The 24307-nt window shown below is 50.5% G+C and overlaps 1 protein-coding gene across 1 annotated transcript; it reads left to right on the top strand.

Annotated features, from left to right (window-relative positions):
* Positions 1-702: 702 nt before the first annotated feature.
* SCNN1A (sodium channel epithelial 1 subunit alpha) lies at positions 703-23337 on the top strand. The gene is made up of 13 exons (XM_081084216.1): positions 703-1142; positions 1304-1667; positions 10463-10730; positions 11689-11879; positions 16626-16729; positions 17107-17270; positions 17720-17818; positions 18059-18176; positions 20844-20922; positions 21053-21110; positions 21260-21315; positions 21475-21550; positions 21896-23337. Exons 1-13 carry the CDS (start codon positions 1022-1024, stop codon positions 22274-22276), a joined length of 2079 nt encoding a protein of 692 aa, XP_080940342.1. The 5' UTR covers positions 703-1021; the 3' UTR covers positions 22277-23337.
* Positions 23338-24307: the final 970 nt, after the last annotated feature.

The raw sequence follows: 24307 nt of genomic DNA on the forward strand, positions 1-24307 counted from the left end.
GGGGAGCTTCGTGCTGAGTGCCAAGAGGTACTCCCACTAGAATCCTCCCCACCACCTGGGGGGTGAGGCTGACCTGTGGGTGCCCTTGGAGGGACTCCCCAGGGAGGGGACCTAGCTCCTGGAAGCCCACTTGAGGCTCCCTCCATTGCTCTCCTGCAGGAGAGGGGAGAGTCCCTTTGGGGCTGGCTCCCGCCTTTTCACCTTCCTCTCTGCCTCTCCTCCATGCCCCCTCCCAGTCCTTCCTGCATCTGTCTCCCTTTTTCTGCCTTTCCGTCTCTGCTGGTCTCTCCCCCTTAGTCTCACAGTCCTGGCTTGTCCGTTTTCCTTGTTTTTGCCCTCCTAGCTTTGTGTTCGGGATCCTTCTCCCCGGTCAAGGTTTCTGACTCTCACTTGCCAGTCTGTTCCTTGCCTGTCAGCTTCCTATCACTCCCCAGGCCGACTCTGCTTCTCTGTCCCTGCTCCCAGGTCAGCCCTCGGGAGTCCTCCTCCTTCTGGTTCTCGCAGCTCAGACTCCTCCTCTGACCCTCCCCCGCTCTGCCCTGCTCACCTTTAATTGAGATGCTAATGAGGCTTCTGTTGCTTCCACCCCGGCCGGCAGGCGGGCTCCCAGGCTAGTCTCTGCACCTGTCAGGTGAGGGGGAGGAGAGGCTCTTGGCTGCCAGATTCAGCTAGAAAGGAACCAGTCCCAGTCCAGTCACAACTTGGGAGTGGGGAGCAGGTGGCAGCCAGGACTCCTGGAGACCTGCCATCCTTGGGACCTGGGACAGAGGGAGTCAGGACACAGCGAGTCAGGACACAGACCAGGCAGGAGCAGGACGGGAGACTGGAGGAGAGAACCTGGACTGAGAGGGGAGAGGGGGAGGAAGAGGAAGAGAGGCAGGATCAGAGAGCCTGGCACACAGAAGAGCCGGGCGAGGAAGGAGAGAGTTGGGAAAGAAACCCAAGAGAAGGAGAGAGAGGTGGGGGGAGAGGGAGAGAGAGAGAGAGACCAAGAACGGGACTGACTACTAAGCAGAGGCTGATGGCTGAGGAAACGAAAAGGGAGGTTCTGGGACTGAAACCAAAAGGTGACCTTATCAGGGAAGCAGAGGAGAGGCCACTCCAGCGAAACCCAGCTCCAGCTCTGGCCCTGGCTCCAGCAGGTCAGCTGGCTCCTGGGCAGGTGGAGGGAGGGAGGAGTGGGAGGTGGGCATGGCCTGGGGCAGCCTCTCTCTGGGGTCAGGCTGATGATGGGAAGGGCACTTGGAGCCCAGAACTCTGCCCTGACCCTGACCCTGACCCTGACCCTCCACAACTCACCAAGGGCTCATGAAGGGAGACAAGTGCGAGGAGCCGGGGCCAGACCCCAAGCCGGCGGCGGCCCCCCTGCAGCCCACGGAGGAGGAGGAGGCCCTGATCGAGTTCCACCGCTCCTACCGAGACCTGTTCCAGTTCTTCTGCAACAACACCACCATCCACGGCGCCATCCGCCTGGTGTGCTCCCAGCACAACCGCATGAAGACGGCCTTCTGGGCCGTGCTCTGGCTCTGCACCTTCGGCATGATGTACTGGCAGTTCGCCCTGCTGTTCGAAGAGTACTTTAGCTACCCTGTCAGCCTCAACATCAACCTCAACTCCGACAAGCTTGTCTTCCCCGCCGTTACCGTCTGCACCCTCAATCCTTACAGGTCAGTTGGGCCCCCCGCCACTTCCTGGTGCCTGCAAGGGTGGCGCAGAGGGTACCGAGGTGCCCACTGGGCAGGCAGACCCTCAGGCCCAGGGGTAGAAGCCAAAACCGCCCCCAGGCAGACCTCCCTTTGGGCCAGATTGGGAGCTCCCCACTTGCTGGGCTGGCAGTTCTTTCCAGTGGAGTTTTCCTAGTGTCCAAGGCTTATTCAAAGTGTGGTTGTTGGACCGACAGTGCCTTCCTCCTCCCTTCCTCCTGCAAGCAGTAGGGGGCGCTAATGAGGGCAAGGTGCTGGTAACTTCCCAAAGGGCAGGGTGGAGGTCATCCCCAGCCTTTCCCTGGAGGCAGAGGAGAGCAAAGAACAGGGCCTCCTCCTCCAGAGAAGAACCTATCTCAGGTGCTATGGCACGGGTGTGGGAGCTGGCAGGGGTTAGACCAGCCGTGGGCAAACTACGGCCCGTTTGAAATGAATAAAACTAAAAAAAAAAAAAAAGACCGTACCCTTTTATGTGATGATGTTTACTTTGAGTTTATATTAGTTCACACAAACACTCCATCCATGTTTTTGTTCCGGTCCTCCGGTCCAGTTTAAGAACCCATTGTGGCCCTCGAGTCAAAAAGTTTGCCCACCCCTGGGTTGGACCCTGCTATGTCTGTCTTGGGTCAGATGGGGAGTTTGTGTTGGAGAAAGCAAAATGAGGGATGGCGGCAAAGCAATGGTGAGCCTTGAGACTCGGGGTGGAGAGTTAGGGAGCCAGAAGGAGAACGGGACAAGATAGCTGTTCCCCTGTTCCCTTGTCCAGCTGGTCGCCCAAAGACCCAGGCGAAAACGGGGAGGTGACCCCTGCCCAGGAACCTGGGTGTGTCCTGAAGTTTTGGGTTTCATCAGAGCTTTCTGCCAACGTTTGGTCTGGAAGCCAGAGCGGGTGGTAAACTGTGGAGAAGAAAGGAGGGTGGGGCTGGTGTTTATATGTACCTTGTATTTGTGGTCACTCAGCCATGCAGCACGGTGGGAACTCCTGCCGCAAGCCAGACACAGTGCTAGGCACCTGGCAGATGGGCTTCTTAACAATTCATACAATTTTCATGGAAGGCCAGGTATTTTGCCGGGTACGGGGAAAGAAAAAATGGAAGCGCTAGGCATATAGACAAATGCCTGCAGCGCACCGAGCTAATTATAATAAAGATTGTGTGAGGTCTAGTCTCTACCTTCAAGGAGTGGAAGATTGATGGGTGCGTGTGTTTGCAATTGTGTGAGTGTGTGTATGTGGGTGAGCAAACACATTGGGTGTGCGTGCAATGGAGGACTGGGTTTGGTCACATGTTGGCGGTGAAGGTCCCATATATTCTATTGTACCCGAAGGTGTGTCTTGGGCTAATAAGGATTGGGACGTCCTGTCCTGCAGGGAAAAAAACTGCTGGGCTGTTTTGTAGAGTGTCCAGGGTAAGGGGCCATTTACTACGAAGCTGCTCTATGCACCAGGCACTACTGAGTCCTCTACAGGCCCCTCCTTTAATTCTCCCAACAATCCTCCAGGACAGGTACTATTAATATCCCACTGGACACTTGAGGAAACTGAGGCAGAAAGAGACAACTCACAGGGCCACAGAGATAGTAACTGAGCTGTGACTTACCCTCTGTTTGCCTGATCACAAACCCCTACCTCTTCTCAATACCCAAGATGCGGGATGTAGAATAAGTGAAGTTTCCTGAGATGTTTACATGCCATTTCCCAGTTCTTCATTATTCCTCCCTCAGCCTCTTTTCTCTTCCCTGGGTAGCCACTGGCTTTGCTCCTCTTCTTCCTGGCCCTCTGTAGCTCTCCTGCTCTAATCCTTCTCCCATTTCCCCACCCCTCATCGCCTTTGGCCTTGGTGGAGAGGATGGACACTGGACTGCTCTGAGCCAGCAGGGAGGGAAGGGCTAGCAAGCAGGAGGGACAACAGGCAGAGTAGTAGGTGCTCAGAAACTACTGTAGTTGAAAGATGTAGGTGAGAAATGGAGAGGGCAGGGGTGAATCTGTTGAGGCCTGCATATTTTTTAAGGTTCTGTTGGGTGCAGGCCCTGGACAGTCCAGGAAAAAGCCTCAGAGAATGAAAACCAGAACCTCTGCCTCCATGTGCCTGAAGGCCAGGAGACAGGCACCCATACAGAAAGAATCCCTTGTGCCCGGCCAGTGTGGCTCAGTAATTGAGCACCGACCTATGAACCAAGAGGTCACGGTTCAATTCCTGGTTAGGGCACATGCCCAGGATGCAGGGTTGATCCCCAGTAGGGGTCGTACTGGAGGCAGCCCATCAGTGATTCTCTCATCATTGATGTTTCTATCTCTCTCTCCCTCACCCTTCCTCTGTGAAATCAATTTTAAAAAAACAAAAGAAAAAATCCCTTGTGCATGATGGGCTGGGCTGCTGCAGGGCCTAGTGGAGAGAGCACCTAGGAAGGGAGGGGAGTCAGGGGAAGCTCCTCAGTGCAGAGGAAGGTTATTGAATACCTACTATGTGCTCGACCGATACTGGATGCTTTACAAGCACTACCTCATTTAATCCCGACAAGCCCATGGAGGCAGGCGTTATTATTATTTCCATTGTGCAGAAGAGGAAATGGAGGCGAAACAATTGAGCAAGGTCACGCAGCAACTAAAGCAACAACAAGAGCACCAAGAGCTAAAACTTATATAAACTTAATATGTGTCAGACAAATTAAATTCTACATTAATTATTTAATCTTCACCACAGACCTCTGAAGTAGGTACCGGTATTACTCTCATTTTATAGAAGAGGAAACAGAGGTGAAATAACTTGCCCAAGTTAACACAGGAAGCAGGTAGTAAACCTGGGATTAAAAAACAATCCCCCCCGCCCCATCCCCAAAAGCCAGTGCCTCCCCGGTTAGCAGCCGAGTAACAAATCAAATGTGTTTGATTTCAAAGCTCCTTCTCCCATTGCACTTTGAGGGGCCAGGTAGAGGCATCCAGTGTTGGGGGGTGGAGGGAGGGAGGGCAGCTGGTGAGAGTCCCTGGGGGACAGCAGCAGTAAGAGGAGGGGGTACTAGTCAGGAGTACAGGAGGGAGGGGTCTAGGGCTGTTGGCTCCTGTTTAAGAAGAGAGGCAGGAGTGGGTGGCTAAGTTAATGCAGCCTGGCAGGTAGTGACCCAAGTGTGAATCATGCTGGTGGCAGGTGCAGGAAGCAGAGGTGAGACGAATGACGCCTACGGGGAAGAAGGGAGGAGGTGGGGATCAGTAGACAAGGTAACTGAATGAGGCAAAATCAGACCAGGGATGCCCACTTAGTGGCAGCTGGGCAGGGCCAGCAGAGAGAGAGGAAGGAGGAGGAGGTGCAGGATTCTCGGCTGCTTCGTAACTTCCAGGAAAGGGGTAAAGGCTAAAGACCTACCACTCTAAGCAAGGATGTTCTAAGAGTCCAATGTAAAGGGTCAGCCACTGTGGTTCCTTTTTATTCCGGCCAACACAGAAGGTTTTGTTCACCCAAGAGAGAGGGCCAGTCTTCCCATCTATGGAAAACAGAACATAACTTTTCATCCGATTCTCAGAAGGATTTAGGCTTGAGCTATGGAAGGACTTGAGATTCTTAACAATGAAGGAGGTCATGGACTCTCCGGAGATGGCAGAGCAGGAGGCAGGGCAGCAGGAATGGGGTGAGGAGAGGGGCCGTTCCCCAAAGGGACAAGCTGCAGGGAGGGAGGGCAGGAATCTGAGCTAGGTCTTCCTGTCCCTATCCCTGGTGGGGAGATCTACACTTTCTGCAGGATCCAGAAACCAGGGTCTGGGGTGGTAGGCCTAGCAGGGACAGAAACCCAGACCCTTAAAGCCGACTCCTCCCACTGTCCTCTCAGTGATGGGCTCAGGAACCTCACTACCTCTGGGAAGCTGCTGTAAGAAAGTTCTTCCTCAGTTAAAGCTGCAGCTGACTTCATGATAGAATCTACCCTCTGGTCTTGGTCCTGTCTCTTTGAAGCAACCCTAAAGACATCGCCTCCTTCTTTACCCAGCGGTCATCAGCTCTGGTGCCCCTAGGAGAGCAGAAACTGTGTCACAGCTTGCAAAGTCCAAGATTGCTTTCTGATCCTCGTAGCCAGCTTGTTAGGTGAGGAGGGAAATACCACCCTCGAGGCAGATGAGAAAATGGAGGCTCTGGGATCACCTAGCTGTTAAGTGGAGGGGTCAGAATTGGAATCTGGTCTTAGGATCCACTTTTATTAAGAAGAGAGTCACATGATCGATGCCTGGCAGGCAGTGCTCCTGTGTCTCCTTAGCGTTTTCTTCTCCAATCATAGTGATAGTAACAGTAATGATAATAAGAACGACAGCAGCAGTTGTACCGTACCTACTCGGCCCGGTGTTTTGAGCTGTACTACTTTTCATATGTTAGCTCATTTCATTCTCATGGCAACTCCATGCAGCAGGTCCTATCAATACTCCCATTGTATAGATGGTGAAACAGAGGCACAGAGGATAAGTAACTTCTCCAAGGCTAACTGCCTAACCTGGCCAGGTTATGAGCCTGGTTAGAACTTAGTTCCTGTGTCTTTTCCCTGGATGAAATGGTTTCTAGCGCTCTCACTACCCTAGTCATCTATCCTCTGAATAATTATTGGTTTGTGAGCATCTATTACTCTTTTTTTTTATAAAGGCCATCAAAAATTTTGGTTGCCTCCCCCAAAAAAATTGGGAGAGAGAGAGAGATGTGAGCATCTATTACTCTTAAAATGTCACAGCCAGGGCTGCTTCCACGTGTGATCTGAGAGCTCAGAACCAACTCTGAAGGGGAGGACTGTCCCCAGGGGGATCACAGGTGAGGAGATGCTGTGGTGCTGGCCGGGTTCATATAGGGGCCATGGTGGAGGGAGCATGTCTCCCAACTTGGGAGACAGATTGGAGGTGCTGAGATGTGGAGGAGAATGGAGCTGGGGAAGTGAAGACTTCTAGGTGGAAGGAGGGCTAGGTCCCCAGATGCACATGGCAGGGGAGGAAGCTGGTGAGTTTCCTGTGCCCAGGCCTGTCTTGTACTTCCAGAATGCTGACTGAAAGTGCTCAGCTAGGGGCTGCCTGGTGGGTGTGTGTGTGGGATGAGGGTTTGGGCTAATCCCAAAGTTTCGTGTTGAGCATGAGGATCATGTGAGAGAAGATCACCCAGGGGAAAGAGGGAGGGAGGAGGAGACATAGGTAGGAAGAGAACAGGGTATCAACCCCAAGTTCCCAGTGTCCCTGACCCTGCCAGTCTGTCCTGGGTGGAGAAGAAGGGCTGGAGGGGAGATGGCCACCTGCCAGGAAAGATTTTGTTGCCTAGTCTTAAGTGTTTCCAAGCCTCAAGGCAGAGTACTAAAAACAGCTGGGGCCATGGAGTCCAAAAAGGCTGGGTTCATATCTTACTCTCTGTACGTCCTAGCTGAGTGACCTTGGGGGAAGTTGCCTGGTTGATGGGCCTCAGATCCCTCAACTGTAAAATGGAGATAGTAATGCCTGCCTGATCGAATTGTGCAACGGTTCACCACCCCCCCTCCCCAGAGCAGGGCTGCCAGAGCAGATGAAAATGAGGGTGGTGATCATGACCTGGGTAGGAGGTCAAGGTTAGAAGGGCTGGACTGTCTTGCTGAAGCCCTCTTGTCTGCATTCTACACCCCCGCAGCCCTGGTTACTTCTCACCTGGGTCGTCCTTCTTGCAGGACATGATCTGATGTAATCAGTGGTTTTGGTCAGTGGGCAGTTTTTTAATGCTAGGTGTTAACTGAAAGGGAGGGAGAGTTTCTTTATTGAAGGGGTGATATGGGAATACTTCTTGCTGCCTCAGTTAAATACTGTAAGGGGAGAGAAGCAGAGGTTGGGGAGTGATGGCATTTTGTATGAGCCTGGGGGCCTTGTCACAGGCGGGAGTCCAGGAGCTGGTCAACAAAGTCTTCTTTGGAAGAGGCAGGAGGGAGGTGAATATGAGGAGGGCCACTGAAGGGTGAGCCTGGATTGGCACAGCATGAGCTCAGTGGAGAAGAGAGATGTGTCTTGAGAAGTGATAGACAGCTTGGAGTTGGTGGTGAGAATGAGGGCGGTGCAGGAGGCAGAAGAGGGGCACAGAGGGACTTGAGACAGGTTGGGATGGGGGCTCAGGCAGGGATGGGATGGCTCATGTTGTGGAAATAACTCCAGCTAAGTTGGGGCACCTGGATCCTTGCAATGTGACTACAAGGAAGACATTTGGGCTTCTGGGTCCGGTCTGTGTCTTGCTGATATTTGATGGCCTCTTCACTTTGTGTCACTGCCTATTTTCTCATTTAACCTCTGAAAGCTTCATGTGTAGGCAGATTTAGTGTTAGGCCCATTTTACAGATGAGGAAATAGGTTGGATTCAGAATGTGTCCTTACAACATCACACAGTTAGAAAGTGCGACTGGGACACCAGGACCCACATCCAGCCGACTAACTCTGGTGTTCTTTCTGGGGCACCTTTACAACTTCCTGAAATAGCCAGAGCTGGTAGGGACACAGTGAAGGGCAGTGTGATGGTTAGAGAGCTTTCTGACCCATTTCCGCATTGTGTGACCTTGAACAAGTCACCTGCCTCAGGTTTTTCATCTGTAAAAGGGAATGGCAATAGTATTAGCTAACAGTGGCTAATAGTATGCTGAATACTCTGAAGATTACATTAAATAATGTACATTCTAATACCACAGTGCCTGGCTCAATAAGTACTAGCTATTACAGCTATTCTTTTAATTACCAGTAACAAACAAATCTCTCAGAATATCACACACACACCTTCAACCTGAGCTACATTTTCTCCCATTAGGGAATGAGGCTTCAGCTGGAGCTGCCAGAGGTCTTTATATTTCAGGAGGAGTTCTTCCGTAGATATTTATCCTCTAAATATCTGCCTATCCCAAGGTCATGAAGATATATATCCCAAGGTCATGAAGATATACAGTATATATACTATATCCCACGTTCAAAGGCTGTTAAATCATGTTGTTTACCCATATCTTCAGAAAAAAAAATCACTTCTACTGTTGTGGAAAACAACCTGCTTCCCTATTTATAATGGTCTGGCCCTCTAGCAACTTCAGCGCGAAATTATAGCTAATTTGCCTACAAACGTCAGGTGGTCATAATAATCTGGCCACTCAGTGTATATCTTTGAGAATCTTTATGGTTCTGAATTTTATGCTTGGGTCTATGCCTTAATTTTTGTGTATGGACTGAGGTAGAGGTTGAAGATCATTTTTTCCCTCCAGTACAGTATACAAATTGTTCCAGCACCAAATGTTTTAAAAAAGTTATTTTACTGCCACATCTGGTATGGCTCAGTTGGTTGAAAGTCATCCCATTCACCAAAAGGTCACTGGTTCAATTCCTGGTCAGGGCACATACCTAGGTTTTGGATTCCACAGGTCCGTGTGTGTGCAGGAGGCAACTCATCTATTGCATTGATGTTACTCTCTCTCCCTCTCCCTCTCCCCTCCTCTCTCTCTCAAATCAATAAACACACACACACACACACACATTTTCCCCATTGAATTGGACTGGTGCTTTAGGAAAAAATCAGTTGACCATATATGTGTGAATTAATTTCTGGACTTTATTCTGTTCCATTGATCTACTGTCTGTCCTTACATAAGTACTACCCTATTTGGATTATTGTGGTCTTACAGTAAGTCTTAAAGTCAGGAAGAGTAAGTACTTCAACTCTGCTCTTCTTTTCTAAAATTATTTTGGCCTTTCTGAATTCTTTCCATTTTCATATAAGTCTTAGGACCAGCCTGTCAATTTCTTTAAAAAAATGTTTGCTGAAGTTTTTATAGGGATTGTGTTGAATCTAAAGATCTATTTGGGAGACATCTTAACTCCATTGAGTTTCTGATCCATAAACATATATAACTCTCCATTTTTTTGGTCTTTGATTGCACTCAGCAGGATTTCTAGTGTAGAGGTTGGTCTTGCACATCTTTCATTAAATTTATTTCTAGTATTTGATGTTGTTCATGCTATTTAATATGGTGTTTTTATGATTCCATTTCCCAATTTTTTGTTGCTAGTATGTAGAAATATGATCAATTTTTGTGTATTGATGTTGTATCCTGCAACCTAGTTTAATCTATTACTTCTAGGTGTGTGTCCGTGTGCGTGTGCGTGTGCGTGTGCGTGTGCGTGTGCGTGTGTGTGTGCTGTTTTGGAAGGTTCTATCCCTAAGGCCCTGCTACTCTGTACTTTCATGATAGAGACGGTAAGAGGACCAGAATGAGGAAGAATGTGATTATTTATGCTGCACAGTGTTTAACTTAGGGAGTTTGGGCCCCACCCAAAACTCATTAAAATCTAATCCTGGTGGGGAGGGGCAGTCAGTGTGCAGCACTGGTATTTTTTGAAGTTCCTCGGTAGAAGTGCAATTGAGAACCCCTGGTTTAGAAGGTGCGGGTGGCAGACAGGACCAAAGGCCACCCCCCTCCGCCCCCATGAGGGGATTCGGGTGGGATGAGTGAGGGACCCAGGTCAAGGCCCTCTTCTGTCTCGGGGAAGGGTACACAGTTCCGGGTTCCCTTCTAGGCCGCGGCGAGTGGGAGGACAGCGCCTCATCGGCGGGCGCCGCCTGCCTCTCCCTTTCAATAAACAGGACACTGGCCACGGTAAATGCCGTCACCGCTGGGGCTCACTGTCGCCTCCGCTAATCCCGGCGGACACACCTGTCCACCCCCCTCCCCCCGCCTCACCAGTTTCAGAGGAGGAAACGGAGGCCCAAAGGCCAGGCGAGGCTGCCCCCTAGCCGACCCTTTCCCCATCGCCCCTCCAGGTACACGCAAATGAAAGGGGATCTGGAGGAGCTGGACCGCATCACGGAGCAGACGCTCTCCGACTTGTACAAATACAACTCCTTCAACACCCTCGGGAGCCACCCCCGCGGCCGCCGCGGCCTCCGGGAGACCCTGCCGCACCCCCTGCAGCTCCTGTGGGACCCGGCCTCGCCCCACGCGGCCCGCAAAGACCGCAGCGCCGCCTCCAGCTTGCGGGACAACAACCCCCCGGTGAACTGGAAGGACTGGAAGATCGGCTTCAAGCTGGTAAGGCCCCGCCCACCGCAGGCCCCGCCCCCGGCTAACACAGGCCCCGCCCCTCCCCGCTCACAGGCCCCGCCCCCTGATGGCCCGCCCCCGGCCCGACGAGCGCAGCCCACGCCTTTCCGGTTGCGCCCACTCTCCGGACCCCGCGCCCTTTCCCCACCCGCCTCTGTTGGCTAGTGATGAGCCAGCGATTGTTAGCTGGCTGTCAAAATTAATACATTTTGAAAAATAAAACGAAATAACATCTCTCTGAGCGTCAGCTTGTGGGGTCTCTCCTCTCCGGGGGGTTCTGTGGCCGGAAGTCAAATCTGCTGTGGAAAATGCCCCTTTCTGAAATACAGGTCCCCCTGGTGGGACTTATTTGGGAACCTCCAGTGTGATAGGGAACCGGGGTTTTGCAGGTCTCAGGCAGAGAATCAGGAGACTGTGAAAACGCAGACTTTAAATGTGTTTCAATGAAAAATTTTAAAAAATAGAGAAAGGCCATACCACCCTGAATGTGCCCGATCTCTTCTCTAAAAAAAAAAAAAAAAAGAAGAAGAAGAAGAAGAAAGAAAGAGAGGAAGAGGAAGTGGGAGAGCAGCAGGGGGAAGAAAAAAGAGAAGCCTCCTTTAATCATAGCTAGCTAGTCCTAGCTCTATTGCTGGGACAAACCTGTTGGTCCCTCAGTCTTCCCATCAGTGAAATGGGGAGAAGAATCCTTGCTCCACTCTCTGGCAGAGACTGTATACATGACAGCTTCTGGTTTCCTTGGCCTCCCACTCCCTTAATCCCATGCCCTCTGGTCCACTCTCCTACGGGCTTCTGCTCTCTCTGCCTTCTGTTCTGGTCTACTCCTGGTTCCCCACTCCTGTCTGTCAGTCCTCAGGACCCCAGACCCTTCAGTCCTTGATCTTGGCCCTGCCCTGCTGCCTGAGCCCTGCTGCTGGCCCTCTGACGCTCTGGTCTCTGTTTCCAGTGTAACCAGAACAAATCCGACTGCTTCTACCAGACATACTCATCAGGGGTGGATGCTGTGAGGGAGTGGTACCGTTTCCACTACATCAACATTCTGTCGAGACTGCCAGACTCCTTCACATCCCTGGAGGAGGACAAGCTGGGCAACTTCATCTTCAGCTGTCGCTTCAACCAGGCCTCCTGCAGCCAGGCGTGAGTCTGTCTTGCCTGCCTCTGTGCTCCCCACCCCTCGTGTCTCCCTCCCAGAGCCAGCCTGAGGCCCAGCAGGAGTGGCACCCAGGAAATGCTTGTTGACTAAATAAATGCCTGTACAGAGGAGGGGATGCATTGCCCTCAGGTCCACACCTCTGCCCCCTGGATCATTCTGTAGGACTTCTGCTGCTCCCTGCAGGGCTGGGTCTGAGTGAAGTAGCCTCAGATGGCTGCCCTGGGAAGGTTGGGGTGGAGGTCAGCTTTGAGAAACCAAGAGCTGGAGGCATGGTTCCCTGTCTATCTAAGGCCTCTTGCTCACTAGCATCAAACTCCAAAGTGCCCAGAAGGTCGTCTGGTTCCATCCTCCACTTTCTCAGATGAGATGGGCAGGCATGTGGTGGAAATAGCATGGACTAAGTGAGGGGTTAAACCTGAGTTCCTGCTTTGGCTCTGTTACTTCCTGACCAGGTGAACCTGGGCATTTCAAATCACTCTTCAGAACTTGTTTATTTGTAAAATGGGCTGAAAATGAGATTTATTCAATGTTCATACAACGAATAGTTTTGACTGTCTAGGCCAGTGGTCGGCAAACTCATTAGTCAACAGAGCCAAATATCAATAGTACAACGATTAAAATTTCTTTTGAGAGCCAAATTTTTTAAACTTAAACTATATAGGTAGGTACATTGTTATTAACTTAATTAGGGTACTCCTAAGGCTTAGGAAGAGCCACACTCAAGGGTCCAAAGGGCCGCATGTGGCTCGCTAGCCGCAGTTTGCCGGCCATGGGTAGGCTATGTGCCAGTCACTGGTCTAAGGCATTTGGGATGCATCAGAGAAGAAAATATATAGAATCCTTGCCCTTTTGGCACGTTTACTCCAGTGATGAAGATGGTGATAATATACATCTCCAAGTGCATGAGATGTCAAATTCTAGGGCACTTAGTAAACTACAATGAATGTTGGGTCTCATTACTCTGTACTCAAGCAGAAGTGACTTGCCCTAGGCCACCAGGCCAGCCCTAGTTTAAGGATTCTTTCCCCCAGGGGTTCTTTCTGTTAAGATTCCTATCATAATGACCTTGTAAAGAGGTCATGACAGCTGCTAGCTCTCTGAGGGCTGGGAGAGGCTAGGAGGAAGGGAAGTTTCCTTCTGTAGTCTCTGGCTCCTCCTACCCCCACCTTTCCCTCCCTGATTCGGATCCTTAATTTTCAGGTGCCATCTTCTTGCCTCTGCCTGGCTGAGGAAGGGTGTTGAGGCAGCCTCTCCACTCTACAGGGAGCCCTTCCCTGCCATGTTGCTGCCGAATGGCAGCAGGGCCAGGTGTCACCTGCTTCTGCCTCCACCCCTCACCTGGCACATACGCTCTGCCCAGCACACGATTTTGTTCCTGCCTCTATCTAGTCTTGTGTTTGTTTGAGGACAGGAGCTGCCAGGAAGTGGGACAGTAGCAGCACCTGAGCCTGGGTCAGCTCACAACTGCCACCCGCTGTCTGTCACCTTCCCACCGATCCTTTCACTCTGCCTGTCCTATGCTCCTACCTCCCTATCAATGGAAAGACCAAGGTTCATCTCCGTGTTGATGCTTAGGTCACTTCCTTAGCTCAGAGCCTCATTATTTCTCACCTAGGTTATTGTTACCACCATCACCACCCCCTCCCAATTTGCCTTTCTATATCCTCTCTTCATTCTGTAATCACAGGAAGCTTTATACATTACTGTTCTTACTTCAATTCACTGTACTTAACTGTGCCAGTTAGTCCTGTTTAATATCCTTCAACATCTCTCATGGCCTTCAGAATCAAGTTGAAGCTCTTTATCATGTCGTTCTCACCCAACTCTTCTCCCCAATGTCAGGCACCCTTTCCCCTTCTCTCAATATTTTTTTATTTAATATATTTTTTTTATTGATTTCAGAGAGGAAGGGAGAGGGAGAGAGATAGAAACATCAATGATGAGAGAGAATCATCGATCGGCTGCCTCCTGCATGCCCCCTACTGAGGATCGAGCCCGCAACCCAGGCATCTGCCCTTGACCCTAACTGAACCTGGGACCCTTCAGTCTGCAGGCCGACGCTCTATCTATTGAGCCAAACCAGCCAGGGCTCAACATTTTTTTCTTTAAAAACAAATTTATTGAGATATATTTCACATACCATTAAAACCATCCTTTTAACATATACCATTTAGTGTTGTTGTTGTGTGTGTGTGTTTTGGTATATTCAAAGACTTTTGCAACCATTACCACTAATTTTAGAACATCTTCACCCCAAAAAGAAAGCCTGTACTGATTAGCAGTCATTCCCTATTCCCTCCTCTCCTCTAAGCCCTGGAAACCACTATTCCACTTTCTGTGTCTATAGCTCTTTCACTTAACATAATGTCTTCAAGATTCATCCATGTTGCAGCATGTATCAGTACTTCATTCCTTTCAGTGACTGAATAATATTCCATTGTATGGATATACCACATTTTGTTTATCTATTCCTTAGCTGATGGACTTTTTGTGCCCCCCCCCCCCCCGTTTTTGGCTATTATAAATAATGCTGCTATGAACATTCCTGTATAAGTTTTTGTATAAATATGTTTTCATTTCTTTTAGGTATATACCTAGGAGTGGGATTGCTGGGTCATATGGTAATTCTATGTTTAACATTTTAAGGAACTGCCAGACTATTTTCCAAGTGGCGGTGCCATTTACATTCCCACCAGCAATGTATGAAAGTTCTAAATTCTTCACATCCTCCATTTGTTATTGTCTGTCTTTTTTACTTTAGCCATCTTTTTTTTTTTTTAAATTGATTTTAGAGAGAGAGAGGAAGGAAAAGGTTAGAGAGAGAGAGAGATTTGTTGCTCCACTTATTATGAAGGCACTTGTTGGTTCTTGTATGTGCCCTGACTGGGGATCAAGTAACACTCTAACCAACTGAGCTACTTGGCCAGGGCTGATGTTAGCCATCTTAATAAATCCCTATAATGTTAATAGTAAAGTTATGTAGCTCTTCCTAAGTGCTAAGCACTGTTCTGAGAGTCACTTAATCCTCATAACATCCCTGTGAGGTAAGTAGTATCCCATTTTACAGATAAGGAAATTACAACACACAGAGAAAAAGTGATTTCATTGGTCCCAGAGCTAATACTTGTTAGAGCTATGATTCAAATATGAGTCATTTGGTTCTGGAGTCTGTGCTCTTCATGTTATACTGCTTTTCATATATTCTTACAGTGTACTTAGTGTGTATCCCTTTGTATCTGTTTTTGCACAATGTGTACGTAATATAAGTGGTGTGTTGTATATCTCATTTCACCTCTTACTTTTTTTACTAAGCTCTCATTTTAAGATCCATCCATGTTGCTGCATCTGCTCTGCTACCTGCTGCTTAGTGTGCATCCACACGTGGCACCTGTCCCCTCTACCACTGAGCAGGGCTCACAGGCCCCTCAGCCCTGGCCCCTGCTCTCTTTTATAGTTTCCTCTTCCATCACTCCCTGAATCCAGCCTTTGCTCTGGAAATGTTGACTTTCTAGTGCTTCCCAGAATGTGCACCAATATTTCACACCTCTGTGCCTTCGTTCTTCAAGGCCAATGGGATATTCCAGATCACCTTGTTCCAATCTCCTTATTTTACAACTAGAGGCATGATGCACGAAATTCGTGCAAGAGTAGGCCTTCCTTCCCCTGGCACTTGGGACCCAGTCTTCCCTCGAAGCCCCAACTTCGTCTGGCTAGTCATCCAGAAGGACATCTGGTCTAATTAGCATATTAGCTTTTATTATTATAGACTAGAGGCCCAGTGCATGAAATTCTTGCACGGGAGTGGGGGTGTCCTTCAGCCTGGCCTGCACCCTCTTGCAATCTGGGACGCCTTGGGCGATGTCCGACTGCTGGTTTAGGCCCAATCTCGCAGTCAGACATCCCCCTGGCAATCTGGGAACTGCTGGCTCCTAACTGCTGGGCTGCCTGCCTGCCTGATTGTCCCTAACCACTCTGCCTGCCTGCCTGATCACCGCTAACCCCTATGCCTGCCTGATCGCCCCTAACCTTCTCTGCCTTAGCCCCTGCCACTGCAGCTTCATCTGGAAGGACATCCGGAATGATGTCTGGAAGGTCATTAGGCTGTCTGGTATAATTAGCATATTACACTTTTATTATTATAGACGAGAAGAATAAGCTTAGAAAAAATGACCTGCTCAGAGCCATGCAACCAGAACCCTACTCATTTCTGCCTTGGGATCTGATCTTCCTCTTCTCAGCTCCATGCTCACCCCTGGCCTTACTCTCTGCTGTTCCCTTCCTTTTCATTCATTTTTTAACTATTTACTAACTGTCTCCTATATGCCAACAACTATGCAATTAACCCAGAGATGATACAGAGATGAATGGGATCTGGCTCCCGTCTTTAAGGAGATCAGAATCCAAATGGTGAACTATGCTTTAGGCATGTGAGAAGCTAGAGACACTGCAAGAGTCTCCACAATGCAGCACAGTGACACAAGAGAGGTCACAAGGCCAGGCAGGTCAAGTGGCCTGCTGGGAGAAACCCGGGCTAGCAGGTAAATGACCTGGGTTTGACTCCCAAGTTTGTCATCACTGTTTGTGCCCCATCTTCCTCTTTTGTGCTGTGGAGATGATGCCCTCGCAGGCTGTTGGCACATAGTAGATGACCAGGAAACAAAAGGTTCTGAAAGTCCCTCCCTCCCTGGTCCCTTTTCTCTGTGACCCTTCTCTCTCTCCCTCCTGAATAGGAATTACTCTCACTTCCACCACCCGATATATGGAAACTGCTACACTTTCAATGGCGAGAACAACTCCAACCTCTGGATGTCTTCTATGCCTGGGGTCAACAATGGTGAGCAACACCCCATACTCTCAATCCCTGACCTCTGCCTCAGCCCTTCCTACTGCCCTGCCCACCCACATTTACCCACCTTGAGCTCCATCCTAGAGATACCGTGAGCCTCTGGGCATCGCCGTAATGTGCCTATCTCAGTCCAGGAAGGAGTCCTCGCTGTTCTTTCTCCACTATGGGTACCACGTTGTCCATTCCAGGTGTGATAGGAACCCTGTCCCAGTCCTTCCAGCCCGCCCCCAGAATCCATCCATTTGTAGGTCTTTCTGCTTTGCTCTCCTTGGAGCATTAGGAACTGGCAGGGTGGGAGGGTGTTTTCCATCCCCTAATGCTTTTCTAAGACCTTCCCCCAACTCTGCTCCCTCTACACACCCCAGGTCTGTCCCTGACACTGCGCACAGAGCAGAATGACTTCATCCCGCTGCTGTCCACGGTGACTGGGGCCAGGGTAACGGTGCACGGGCAGGATGAGCCTGCCTTTATGGATGATGGTGGCTTTAACTTGCGGCCTGGTGTGGAGACCTCCATCAGCATGAGGAAGGCAAGCATGCTGCCTGGGAAGCCTGGGAGGAGAGCCCTAGATTGGCGAGGGGCATGGGAAGTGGACTTGACACCCAGAGGCTGAGGAGCGGGATCATGCAGGCTGGGACCTTGAGTATGTGGAGGTCTACAGGAGCAGAAACCAGGGGCAAGGGGCTGGAAGAGTGGACGCCAGGAAGAAGGGAGCAGAGGAGTGGGCCTTGGATGAGAGTGCTTAGAAGGGATTCAGAACATGCTAAGGATGCTGTGGGCCTGGTGTCCTTGAAAGTGGCACTGGGGTGGATGTTGGGGCCACTGGGAGCATGTTTTGAAATGGGGAGGCAGACAGGAGAGGCTGGCAGGGTAGGAGATGCAACCTGAGACTGAGGGAAGACAGAGGATTCAGGAGGGGGCCTGGGCCACTTGCTCTGCTCTGCGACCTCTGACATCTTGGTGTGTGTATATTCACAGGAAACCCTGGACAGACTTGGGGGCAACTATGGAGACTGCACCTATAATGGCAGTGACGTCCCTGTCAAGAACCTTTACCATTCCAAGTACACACAGCAGGTGAGGCCAGTCTGTTTCTATGGCAACCATCTCCCAGGCCTGCACTGTTGGTCAGTCAAAATTGAAGGGTGTGTGTATGAGTGAGTGTGCGTGTGCGTGTGTGTGTGTGTGTGTAAACAGGGGAAAGAGGGATGGCTTGCAGCACAGAGAATTGTTTGTCCTTCCCTTCTCTGTCTCTTCTGGGCTGTTTGTGGGCGAGCGCCGGCCTGACCCCCTCCCCCCTCACTCTCCTCTCTGTAGGTGTGCATTCACTCTTGCTTCCAGGAGAGCATGGTCAAGGAGTGTGGCTGTGCCTACATCTTCTACCCACGGCCCGAGCATGTGGAGTACTGTGACTACAAGAAGCATGATTCCTGGGGTGAGAGTCCAGGAGAGAGCCCCTGGGCTGCCCATCGACCAGGCCTTTCCTGAGAGCCCTCTCCTCTTAGCACCCTCATCTGTGGGGCTGCTTCTGCCTCTCACTGGCCCTGATGAATTCTCCCTGTCTCTTGTTTTCCAGTCCTTAGACTGGCCTCTCTCAGTTTTCTACGCACTATCTCTGTCCCTCCCTCACAGTTTCTCCCCTTCTGTTTTGGCTTCTGTGTGTTTATAAAGGAACTAGAGGCCCAGTGCACAGAATTAGTGCTAGGGGCTTGGCTCTCGCAGCAGCCCCAGCTGCCTCACGGCCCACCCCCCTCCCACTGTCTGGCCTAATTAGCATATTAGCTCTTTATTATGTAGGATGGCTCTATTTAAAATAACTTGCAGCATAAGGTAGGAAGAGTGTGTGAAAAATCTCCCCATTCCCTCTGCCTGCTGAGGTTTCTGTGCACACTCTGTCTGTAGCTTCCTCGTCTCACTCAAGGCACTGGGATAACTCACTGGGTGCAGGGAGGGAATACCAGAAGTTAAATGTGTCACTATCATTTTCTTACACACCCCATTTTATGTATGTTTTATAATGTACATAATGCATCAATTCAATAGTAGCAGGTATGTGCTTTATAAACCAAATACATATACTGGAGTTGCTTATTTAAGAAGTTTTTACCTCCAGGAGGGCACAATCAAAGAAGTTTGGAGAGCCCTGGAGTCTCCTCCTTATCCTGCTCTGGGAGTAGACAGATCCCCTTTTCTGTTCACTACAGCCGGGCTACTCAGCAGGGAAGCTGTGTACTAGGAAGCTGAGGGAGAGAAAATCCTAAACAGGAAACCATGGAAACAGAGGGTTGGCTTTCCTGGTGCACATGCTCTTATCTGCCGCAGCTGACTGATCCTCCGGGGTCTCCTTCTCCCCGGTTCCCCTGGGACCAACTCTCCCCCTGCAGGTGGGCGGCTGGCCATTGCTGGAGGACACACACCTTCACAGCTCTCAGGATGAGGCAGGGGCCCTGCAGACCCTGGAGTTCCGTGTCTGCCTGGCTTGGCTCTGTCTGTGTTGATCTTGCGGCCTCCTTCCTTTCCTGGGTCTGCTCCACCCAGCTCTCTCCCCTGCTGGACTTTGTCGTTGTGGCCTCCCTTCCCGTGTCTCTGACCTTAGAAAATCATAGAGCATCCGAGCTGGCGTGTTTCCTCCTGGCCTCACCTTCTCCTCTCTCAGATAAGCAAGCTGAGACCCTGAGGGGAGACGTGGCTCCCTGCCCACTGCTCCCCTCGCCCCCAAACAGTGATTTCTAAGTGTTCGTGAGTTTGAAGAAGATCTGTGGGAGAAAAATAACAGTACTGATTGCTGAGAAGCTGTGAGGAGGAGGGAAAGGCACTAGGTTAAAAATTCAGTCTGTTGCGTTTCCTAAGGACTGCTCACTCCCCAGAGAAAAGGGCCCCGCTGTTTCCCAGTCTTCCTAATTAAAGATCCCCAGTCCTGGTAGGCTGAGAAATTTGGGTCAGAAATGAAGGAGGACTTCCAGACTGGGTGACTAAGAGTAGCAAGAAGGACAGTATAACCTTACTTAGACTTCGGCAAATGGGGGAGAAAGGGAATCTATAAACCTACTGTTGTTTCTTCCTTTCTTTTGGTAACAGCTTTTTGAGACAATTCAACCCATTTAGAGTGCACAATTCAATTTTAAGGTAGTTTTAGGTTTTAGTATAGTCATAGAGTTGTGCAACAATGGCCACAGCCGTTTTTATCACACCAGAAAGAAACTTTGTACTCATTAGCACTCTTCAAGTTCCCCATTCCCTGCACCCACAGTGCCATTCTCCCTCTCCCCACCCCCACCCCCCACCCTTGGCAAGCACTAGTTTGCTTTCTGTCTCTAGATTTGCCTATTCCGTACCTTTCATATATGTAGAATCATATAACCTATGGTCCTTTGTGACTGGGATATTTTCAAGATTCATCCATCTTGTAGCATGTGCAAGAACTTCATTCCTATTTATGGCCAAATAATGTTCCATGGTAGGGACAGACCACATTTGTTTATTCATTCATCAGTTGATGGACATTTGGGTTTTTTATACTTTTTTTTTTTTTTTTACTGTAGTGACTATGAACATCTGTGTACAAGTTTTTGTGTGAACATATGTTTTGAAGTCTCTCGGGCATATACCTAGGAGTGGAATTTCTGAGTCAGATCATAGCTGTATGTTTAAAATTCTGAGGAACTGCCAGACAGTTTTCCAAGGTGGCCGCGCCGTTTGACACGCTCAGCAGCAATGTGGGAGGTTCCAGTGTCTCTACAGTAACACTTGCTGTTGTCCTTTTTTAAATTGAATTTATTGGGGTGACATTGGTCTTTTGTTCAATTATAGCCATTCTAGTGGGCATGAAGTGACATCTCATTGTGCTTTAATCTCATTACTTTACACAATTGTTCCCATTCTTTCTGACTTTCTAATTTTTGTTTAAATCCTACACATCTTTACATAGATGTAGTGCACCCCCCCAAAAAAAATTAGCTTAATTTCTTAAGCTGTTTTGGGTGTAGCCACTCAGGAGACATCACTATAATCTGATACTCTTGGGAAGGGGGTGCCCCGGGATCTTGAGAGGCCTCTTGGGTGTGGGGCAGAGAAGGTTGAGGTGTCCGCTCTGCACCCACAGGCTACTGCTACTATAAGCTCCAGGGTGCCTTCTCCTCAGATCGCCTGGGCTGTTTCACCAAGTGCCTGAAGCCGTGCAGGTGAGTGTCCCCTTCGCCTGGACACAGGTTGGGCGGCGGGCTGCTTGGCTGGGTGGAATACAGGTACTCAGCTAAGCCTTTGAGTGGGAGAGCCCCACCCCCATTCCTGAGTGCCTCTCTCCATTCCCAGTGTGACCAGTTACAAGCTCTCTGCAGGTTACTCGCGATGGCCCTCAGTGACGTCCCAGGTAAAGTGGGGAAGGGGAAGGACAGGGGACTTGTGTATGACCCTGTGGTCTTCTCTGGGTATATGTATATGGGTGTGTTTGACCCCACCCCCAACTCTGTGAGCCTGGAGAGTATGGGTGGCCCCCTTGACATTCCAATTCTCTCCCAGGACTGGGTCTTCCGGATGTTATCCCTACAGAATAATTACACCATCAAAAACAAGAGGTTAGTCCTACCCTGGTCCCAGCCCCAAGAAAGAAATCCTTGGGAGGAAAATCAAATCTGGAAAGAAGGATTGATATAGGTGATTAGAGGAGGGTGTTTGTGAGGTTCCGAGAAGTTAATCCTCTGCCATTTCTTCCCACCCTCTCCCCTTCTCCAAAGAAACGGAGTTGCCAAACTCAATGTCTTCTTCAAGGAGCTGAACTACAAAACCAATTCTGAGTCTCCCTCCGTCACGGTACGTCCTGCCTCACTGAGCCTGTGATTTTCTGGGGGGTCAGGGAAAACAAGGGGTTGCTTTTGTTGGGCCAGAGTGTCTGGGCCTTGAAGGTAGGGAACCAAGGAGAGGGGTGAGGGGGAGAGGGTTGGAAGAAGGGGATCTTGGCTGGGGGATGAAGCCTCTTGGGGTAGTGGGAGGGAAGGGTGTGCCAGGTGGGTATGACTTGGACAGAAGGGGTCCAGGGGGCCACCGAGAGGCTGAGAGGGGTGGCCGAGGACCTCAGGTAAGGAGGGATGGGACTCCTCTGCCGGAGCCCACCCCGGGCCCTCTGCCCAGTGGTCAGTGTGCCTTTCGCCCTCACAGATGGTCACCCTCCTGTCCAACCTGGGCAGCCAGTGGAGCCTGTGGTTCGGCTCCTCGGTGCTGTCTGTGGTGGAGATGGCGGAGCTCATCTTTGACCTCATGGTCATTACATTTCTCATGCTGCTCCGGAGGTTCAGAAGCCGATACTGGTCTCCAGGCCGAGGGGGCAGAGGTGCCCAGGAGGTGGCCTCCACTCCGGCTTCCTCCCTCCCGTCCAGCGTTTGCCCCAAGCTCCCCTCCCTGGCCTCATCCCTGCCAAGCCCTGATACTTCCCCAACCTTGACCGCCCCTCCCCCAGCCTATGCCACCCTGGGCCCCTGCCCAGCTCCATCCAGCGTGGCAGGGGCCAGCTCCTCTGTCTTTCCTCTGGAGGAGCCCTGAGAGGAAACCTGAGAGGAAAGGAGGGTGTCAGCCCCCGAGGCAAGCAGCTTCCCTTGGTGGGTGGGGACAAACCTTGGCAGGATTAAAGAATGTTTTGGGCTTGTTCTCAGCTGCCCCAACTGCCTTCGGTGTGGAGGAGGAGAGCAGGGTGAATAAGGAGCTACAGAAATTACTTGGAAAACAGGGGCCACGGAAGCTGCCCAGAATTGCCCTTGGCTCCTGCCCAGTACCCCCTGGTCCTGCCTCTAGAACCCTCTGGCTTCCTCATCCAAGTGGAGAGAAATCTCCTTTTCCCTTGGATCAGCCAAGTCAGACTTGGAGCTTTGACAAGGAACTTTGCTAGGAAACAAATGAAGACCAGAACAAAACACACAAGGGCACACAAAGGCGTGCCCAGGTCTCCTACCCAAGGATGACTGAAGCCAGCTCTGACTGGCCCGGCCACACTGCTTTCCAGCGACACGGACGTTTGCTCCTCTTCTTGAAGTTGGGTGGGGAACCTTACCCAAAAGCCCCCTGAGTTAGTTCTTGGGCAAGTCCCCTTCCATGACTCCCCAGAGTAGGGGCTGGAGCGAGACCAGTGCAGTAAAGGTTTGGCGTTTCCAGTTGGACCCAGGACTCTTCCAGCCTCATCTATACCCCTACCACCACCACCCCGCCCGCCCCCCACAGCCCATCCTAGCACTCTGCCTGTATCCTTCACACCTCTGCAAGTCATCTCAAACTATTTCCTAAACCTGGAAGCTTTCCCCACCATTGGCTGGAGAACTCCTATGCATCCCTTAGAACCCTATACAGACACAACTACTTCTATGAAGGCTTCTGTCCCATCTTGTCTTCCCCAGAATTGATCACTCCCCTCTTCCCTGGACTCCCATAGTGCACCGTAACATTGGTTGGAATGCTGATTTTGCGTTTTACTTTCCTGTTCATTTGTGTCTGCCACCCCAACTAGACTGTGAGCTCCTTGTGGTCAGGGACTGTTGTTCATTTATGTGACCTCAGGGTCTAGCCCAGTGTCCGACTTGGAGCAAGTAGGCAGGCACTCAATAAATATTTGTTGCATAAAAAAAATGTCTGGAGAGTTGAATGGGGTGCCTGTAGGGGGTAGGGAGTGGATCTGAGTCCCTGGGTCTCTGCTCAAGCTCCTAGGAGGTCCTGGGGTGGGGGTGAGGGAGACAGACTCCTTCCCCTCAGCTTCACTATGGAAATGACCATTCTTTGGGGGCCTCAGGAGAGACAAACTGTCCTGCTAGTTCCTCCATGGACATTGATATGCATCTGTTATGTGCCCATCACCATGTTAGGGTGGGAGGGCAAAGACGTGGGCACTCCCCTCAGACCTACTAGGCAGTGCTTGGGATAACTCCCCCACCTCCCCCAGTCGCGTACTCCCTCACCCGTCCATTGTCTGAACATCCTTTTCCTCCCAACTTTAGTTACCATCATCAGCAACCTTCCATCCCATTCGCAGAGCACCCACCACTCACCACCCAGCTGCAACATAACGTCCTCATCTGCTCCCTCCCCATCAGCTGCACAGTTGTGGTGGAGGAGGATGAGACTCAGGCCACATTCTTCTGGACCCTCAAAGCCTGTGTATTCTCATTCTTGCATCATCCTAGAGTGAGAGCAGTGGGAATCCTCCCAGTTTATTTCTTAAAACTATGTTTTTTATTGATTTCAGACAGAGGAAGGGAGAGGGAGAGAGAGATAGAAACATCAATGATGAGAGAGAATCATTGATCAACTGCCTTCTGCACACCCCCAACTGGGGATCGAGCCCACAACCTGAGCATGTGCCCTGACTGGGAATCAAACTGGGACCTCCTGGTTCATGGGTCAGTGCTCAACCACTGAACCACACCAGCCAGGCCCTCCCAGGTTTCAATAGAGGAGAGACTGAGGGATGTCTGAGTGGAGCCCGGGTTTTCGAGCCCCTGGTTCCTCCCCCCACTGCAGCATGACACTTGGAACCTAGAAGTTACCCTTCCTTGTCACTTTGCGGACACTTCCCTTACTGCCCTGATC

This window comes from Myotis nattereri, assembly GCF_964212035.1.
Source record: "Myotis nattereri genome assembly, chromosome: 2".
Classification (NCBI taxonomy): domain Eukaryota; kingdom Metazoa; phylum Chordata; class Mammalia; order Chiroptera; family Vespertilionidae; genus Myotis; species Myotis nattereri.

What these genes read in the sequence shown, in the direction of transcription:
- SCNN1A (XM_081084216.1), top strand. Translation starts at nt 1,022, where the DNA reads ATGGCTGAGGAAACGAAAAGGGAGGTTCTGGGACTGAAACCAAAAGGT. An exon ending in ATTCCAAGTACACACAGCAG is followed by an intron (nt 17,819 to 18,058) that starts GTGAGGCCAGTC and finishes TCCTCTCTGTAG; the next exon opens with GTGTGCATTCACTCTTGCTT. An exon ending in CAAGAAGCATGATTCCTGGG is followed by an intron (nt 18,177 to 20,843) that starts GTGAGAGTCCAG and finishes CTGCACCCACAG; the next exon opens with GCTACTGCTACTATAAGCTC.